Source organism: Pteronotus mesoamericanus, unplaced genomic scaffold, assembly GCF_021234165.1.
Source record: "Pteronotus mesoamericanus isolate MK-2021 breed Mesoamerican mustached bat unplaced genomic scaffold, CSHL_Meso_final contig_164, whole genome shotgun sequence".
Lineage (NCBI taxonomy): Eukaryota > Metazoa > Chordata > Mammalia > Chiroptera > Mormoopidae > Pteronotus > Pteronotus mesoamericanus.
In genome coordinates, this window is record NW_026555065.1 from 31,111,682 (window position 1) to 31,118,103 (window position 6,422).

The following is a 6,422-nucleotide window of genomic DNA, read 5'->3' on the forward strand; positions in this document are numbered from 1 at the left end:
GAGAAATACATGGAAATCTCATTAAGCTGTATTTTAAAATAAAGAAGTTTACATAAGGTATAGACATAACTGGAACAAAAAAGTAATAACTTCTTAAGACTTAAATTATGAGTTTAATGAATTGTTAAAGCCATCTTTTCAATATATGAAAATAAAATAAACTGACGGGGAGAAACATCTTAATTGTTTTTATAATCTTCTATATTTACCCTCCTAAATATTAATGATTACATTATGTTAAATTTGACTTTTGAAACTTTTAGAGGTTTCTCACAATAATGGATTCAGAATTTTCTTTAGTGCATCCTTCATATCTTTGTTCCGGAAGTTGTAGATAAGGGGATTAAAGAATGGAGTTGCCAAAGCATAGAACAAGGTCACAAATTTCTGCATGCCAGGATGGTCCCCAGAACCTGGGCTAACATACATCACCATGACTGAACCATAGAAGAGAGACACCACAGCAAGGTGGGAAGCACAAGTAGAGAAAGCTTTATGCCTTCCTGAGCCTGAGGGCAGCTGTAGTACCACACTGAGGACACAGAAGTAAGTGCCAAGGATGTACAGAAAAGTGAGAAAGATGATGAGAGAGCTAATGATACCACAGGTCAGAGTAATTCCAGCTACTGGAGCACAGGACAATGCCAGCAAAGGTGCCAGGTCACAGAGAAAATGGTCAATGGCATTTGGACCACAGAAGGGCACCCGAGATATAAGAGTCAAAGGAGTCAGTAACCCAAGAAAGCCACCTGCCCAACAGAAGACCACTAACTGAGCACATAGGCGGTGTGTCATTATAGTGGGATAATGCAAAGGTCTACAAATGGCAAGAAATCGATCAAAAGACATCACTGACAGAAATAAGCCTTCAGCAGCACACATGGAGAAGAAGAAGTAAAACTGGACCAGGCAACCAGAGTAGGAGATGCTCTTGTTCTGAGAGATGATGTTGGCCAACATTTTGGGCACATCAGAACTGACGTAGCAGATCTCCAGGAAGGAGAAGTTAGCCAGGAAGATGTACATGGGTGTGTGGAGATTCTGGTTTGACCACACAGCACAGATGATGGCTGCATTCCCCAGGAGGGTCAGAAGGTAGATGAGGGAGAAGAGCACAAAGAGAAAGATCTGGATGTCTTTACTGCAGGGGAAGCCCAGGAGGATGAATTCAGTCACAAACCCAGAGATATTAGCAGTCTCGAAAGTCCTCATTAATCTGACCTGTGAAAGTGACAGAGACAGTAAAAGCCACAGAAATATTTACACAATTTTTCTTCTTCCTGGTGGAGAGATACATGTTTATTTTCCTCAACTTGGGTTTGTAATACTACTATATTTCCTTCAGAAGGGGAGTTGTTCTTTCTTCTTTGTCTCCTGCATTTATTCAATAAACACTTTTTTGCTCACATTACTGCCAACCACTGCTGTAGGAAATGGAGGGGGGGGCAGATAATGAATTTAAAAAGCAGAGTCTTACTCTTTTGGAGCTTACATCAGATATCTTTAGTTCAAAAAAACTTCAAACAATGCACTCATAGCTCTAGAATTTCTGTTTAAAGGGAGTTTAAGAGCTTAAATCTGATTGAAAGAGATCTAAGGAGACTTACCTTGGAACCTCCTTTGCCTAGAAAGGAACTGCTTTTACTTAGATTGTACGTTTTTTGTGACAACTTCATGAGCTGGTACAAAACATAGACTGGAAGTTATCATCCCTCCACCTACACAGTGGTGCTGCCACTGGCATAGTAACAACAGGATATAACAAATCAAAACAAAATGCTGTTATCATATGAGACCTGAAGATTATACTCATTTGGACAAAATAATGAAAGGCTTTTGAGAGGGAAACGGACCTTCGCAAAAGACAGAATTTCCAAGGACAATCAATGGTGGAGGCAGAACATTAATAGCATATAATATAAGCATATAAGGTTTATGGAGCTGCCTTTGAAAGACAATTTGCCATACAATTACAGGGTAATGAAATTAGCAGGAAAGCGTTAGAAAGCTATTTCAATAGTCTACATATATGTTTTCTGAATGCTGACCTAGGGTAAGCAAGCAAAAAGATAGCAGAGATGAACTCAAAAGATGTATAGAAACCTAATCTCTCAGTATTTAAAATCAGCAGAGGTAATTAAATGCTGCTCATGAAGCAGAGGAAAAAGACACACCAAAAAAAAGAGACCTCATTTTCCATTTGCCACAGTAATACTCTTGAGCTCTCACCTGGATGCCTCACAGGAGAGAGCCACTCGCGGCACAACAGTCCACTCTAAAGGCCTTCTGCTCCCACACGTCCATGGACTGAAGAGTGGTAGCTCTCTTGTTCTTGCTTTTGGGTATGTCTCAGATCCCACTTGATTCCTGAGTCCCCTGCTTTCTTTTGACTCTTTTGAATCTGAATATATTATATTTCATTAAATAAATTAGCCTCTACTTACAAAGTTTTCCTCTCCTACAAACCACATACAATGGGTGTTGATTTGCTATGCCATCATCTGTGTGAAAGAGAACAGTAAGCAAGAGCATCATCTAGATTATTGCCAAAGTCTTAACGAAAAATTTCACATTTTCTTGTCAGCTAAGAATACAGTTCTTTTGAATATGACCTGCAAAAACAAAATGATACTTTGACAAAAAAATACTTCTTTAATCACATGTGTAATAAGGCTTATATAATTGGACAGAATTTATAAGGGAAAATAATCATGAAAATTTATGCCCCTTTTTTATATGAATATATAAAACAAAAAGGACATTCAGATATAGGAAAGAAGCTACTGTTCCACCTGCCCAGACTCACTTATACTAATTCAGTCCATGAGTGTGAGATGTCAGCTACTTGGTAAAACACCTTTGGGCTCCTTTCTTCACATGGATCCCTTTCGTACTTTATTCAGAAAATTGAATGTGCCAAAAATCTTCCCATCCCCCATTACTTATCCCTTCCAAACTCTGAAACCTGCCTCTGGGGACCTCAATCCCAAGAGCAATGAAAACAACATACATCATACAAACTTGAGGATGTTTCATCTTCAGTGATTATCTTTTGGAGATTAAAACTATATGACTGCACACACTCACATGTACACTCACACACAAACGCAGGCACATACATGCACATATAGATATATTTCAGCCTAACACAGTATCATTCCCTCCAGAGGTGCCTCTCTTGACCTTAATAAATTACTTGTTAGCTAAGAAAGATGCATTATTACCTTCAAGCTTTGTTAGACCTTTAGTCTCCCATTCCTGTTGTCCAAATAGCAGTATAAAGAGCTCATCCCTTGTATCCAGAATGAGCTTATTCCCTGACATCCTCAGAACTACCTATCCCCATTGTTTACAAACTCCCTATCTTTACATGTGGGTCAAACAGGATATATGCTGGTCAGCCAGGAAGTTAAGACATTGTGTGAGAAAAAATATTTTCCTCTTCAAAAAATGTTTTTTTCCTAAGCCTTCCTTGTGGTTAGGTGTGTTTATATTACTGAGTTCTAGTCAGTAGAATATAATTAAAACTGACGTGTAACACGCCAGGCCACACCCATACATGGTCCTTGATGATCATTGATATAATCGAGCATATTGACTTAGGAAGCTGAGTTTTGAAGAAGATGAAGAAAAAATGGAAAAAGTCTGAGTTCCAGAATTTTTTTATTGTTGTTATATTACAGTTGTTCCAATTTTTCCCCATTGCTCTTCCATGCCCCTCCCCACCCCCACAGAATTTGTCCCCACCCTATTGTCCAAGTCCATGGGTCATTTATACTTTTTCTTTAGACCCAGAATTGTCATATGAAAAACAATCACTTGTCGATCAGGAACATCCATTCAGATTTGAAGTGAACAGTAAATGAATGTGCTTCATAGTTGATCCACTAAAAAAGAATCTCATTTGGAGAACAATAATGTGAATAAAATGTTTACATTTTGATAAATATAAAAAGAAAACAATCTATAGGTGACTATATCAAATATGTATTTGCAGGCTCATTCCTTTCAAATTTAAAACATCAAGGAAAATTAAGGAAACAAGTTTATGAAGGACAAATTCTGAGAAATGAAAATTTTGAGTCACAGAGTGAGTGCATTTTAAATTTTGGTAAGTGCAGCCACATTTCATCCAAAGGTTTCAGAGCTTTCCTCATTACTATTATTTTTCTCTCTATCTTAACACTGAGGCCTAGTTTTTCATACTGTGTTGCTGACCCAGCCCTTTAAACTGGGGCTTGTAAATGAATATAGCAACACTATCACATGCCTCCATTATGATTATATCTGTCAGTGTTAATTGAGAGAACATGCAACACATTTTCAGTTTAAAACTCTCTTTTCATCCAGGGTGACTCAATGTCCACCTTGTTCTTTTATTTTTTTTCTTTTCTTGATTATAAAGAGAAGGGAAGGGCATTGAAAGAAGGGGAGAGAAATATCGATGTGAGAGAGAAACATCAATCAGCTGCCTCGTGCACCTGCCCAGACTGGGGACCGAACCTACAACCCAGGCATGTCCCCTGACCGGGAATCAAACCCATGACCTATCAGTTTGCATGACGATGCCCAATCAACTGGGTCACACCAACCAGGGCTTAGTGTCTGCCCTTTTAATTAAATACCTATCCAATTGAAATATCAAGCTATTAACCTTAAACTCTGACAATGTTGATATAGAACAGATTTCCTGCCTTGACTCTGTAAGACTCTAAGATATCAGAGGTATTTTCAAGGGGAATTGTGAAGTTTTCAAAAGATTGAGATGATACAATTAATTTGAATTCATCTTCTCCTTAAAACTGATTGGATAGCTTACAACATGTTTGATGAGAGAAGGAGCTATATTGTGGCATTAAACAGCACAGACTCTCAACTTAAAGACACCAAAATTTTTTAAATCCAAATCTGATCACATCACTTCCTTGCTTTCAATCCTTAAATAATTCTTTCTCACATATAGGGTCAAGTTCAACCATTTTAGTATATCTAAATTCCTACATCTCTAAGTTCATCTCCTTTCAGGACCCCTATATTCATTCTACATTCATTTATTCATACACTAGGACTATTCTATGTGCTATCTTTTTTTCTGCTTGTCACATTATCATCCACCCTCCCTCCCTCCTATCCAGAAAACATGTAACTCAAGACTCAACTGAAATAGCCTCTGTGAACCTTCCTCTGACACTTCCCACTTACACCCCCCCCCCAAACCTATACTCTTGTCCGACACTCCTCTGTGCTCCTCTGGCACCCCCTGTGCACTCCTTTTTCTTAGTGTTTTTTATTAGAATTGTTAACATATCTCTGCCACCATAAGTCAAGAGTCCCTCAAGAACAAGGATCCTATCATATGAATCTGTGTACCATCAATACCAAGTACACTGCCTGGAACATGATTCGAGTTTCAGAAGACTTTGCAGGCCCCAGAGTTCCATGTGTAAAACTGTTCTCATCCTCAGACTAATATACCACCAACAGCAAGATAAAGAGAGGTCTGCAGAGTTCTGCCATCTCTTAGTAAAGTTACCCTCTCTCCCTTCTCATCAACCGGCCCACAGCTGTCTGCAGTGGAGGGCGCCAATCCCAATGCCATTGTGCTTTTGCCCAAAATGGCCCTGACTTGACTCCAGTGGTAACAAAAGGAGGGTCTTCCTTGTCTCTTTTGATTCTTGCAGGTTTTTATCTCTCCCTCCTCTTTAAAAGCCATGTTTTGAAGTTCAATCTCCCTTTAGAGGAGGAAGACAAAAGGAAAGGGACAGAGAATAAAGAAAACATACGTCGTTTACCTAAGGTTACTTATGAAAACTCCTAATCTACTAACTCTAATGCATCCCACTCCCACCCACTCTCATTACAAGGGAGAACATAGAAGCCATAGAGCTGCATTGTCTAATATGTAGCTGCTGAGCACTTAAACGTGGCTGCTCAAAATTCAGATGTGCTCTAAGTAGAAAATTCAGCCTAGTTTTATGAGCTCTCCTTTCCCTGAGCTCAGACACCTCAAAACTGTTGCTTTACAGTGGAGAAGGCTTTTGACCCAAGGTAAAACCAAGTTGGCTCAGGTAGGAGGAATACCTGAGCTTCAGGAGAAGCTCTGCCTGTGACACTGAAGAGTGGGCAATATTCAGTAAATTCCTTCAGATGCTAAGAACAGGCACACCTTGGGTAAGCTTGACCTTACATGCACGGTCCAGGAACAAAAGTATTCCTTTTGTTAACTTTATCCCCAGGGATAATGAAATTTCTAATAATCACGTGTATTGGAGTGAAAGAAACTTCCTGAGTTGGAACCTGCCTTTGGAAGAGGGGAGTGCCTGTCTTTGTGAGACCACTCTGTGTCATAGAAGAGCAAAGCAAAGGGGCATCTGGAGGACAGAGCACTGCTGGAGTTGGTGAGTGCGGACGTATTTATGACC

The 6,422-nt window shown here is 39.3% G+C and overlaps 1 protein-coding gene across 1 annotated transcript; it reads right to left on the minus strand.

Annotated features, from left to right (window-relative positions):
• Window positions 1-270: 270 nt before the first annotated feature.
• LOC129064099 (olfactory receptor 11G2-like) lies at window positions 271-1,212 on the minus strand. The gene has a single exon (XM_054565177.1). The coding sequence runs from the start codon at window positions 1,210-1,212 to the stop codon at window positions 271-273; it is 942 nt and encodes a 313-aa protein (XP_054421152.1).
• Between the last annotated feature and the right edge of the window lie 5,210 nt (window positions 1,213-6,422).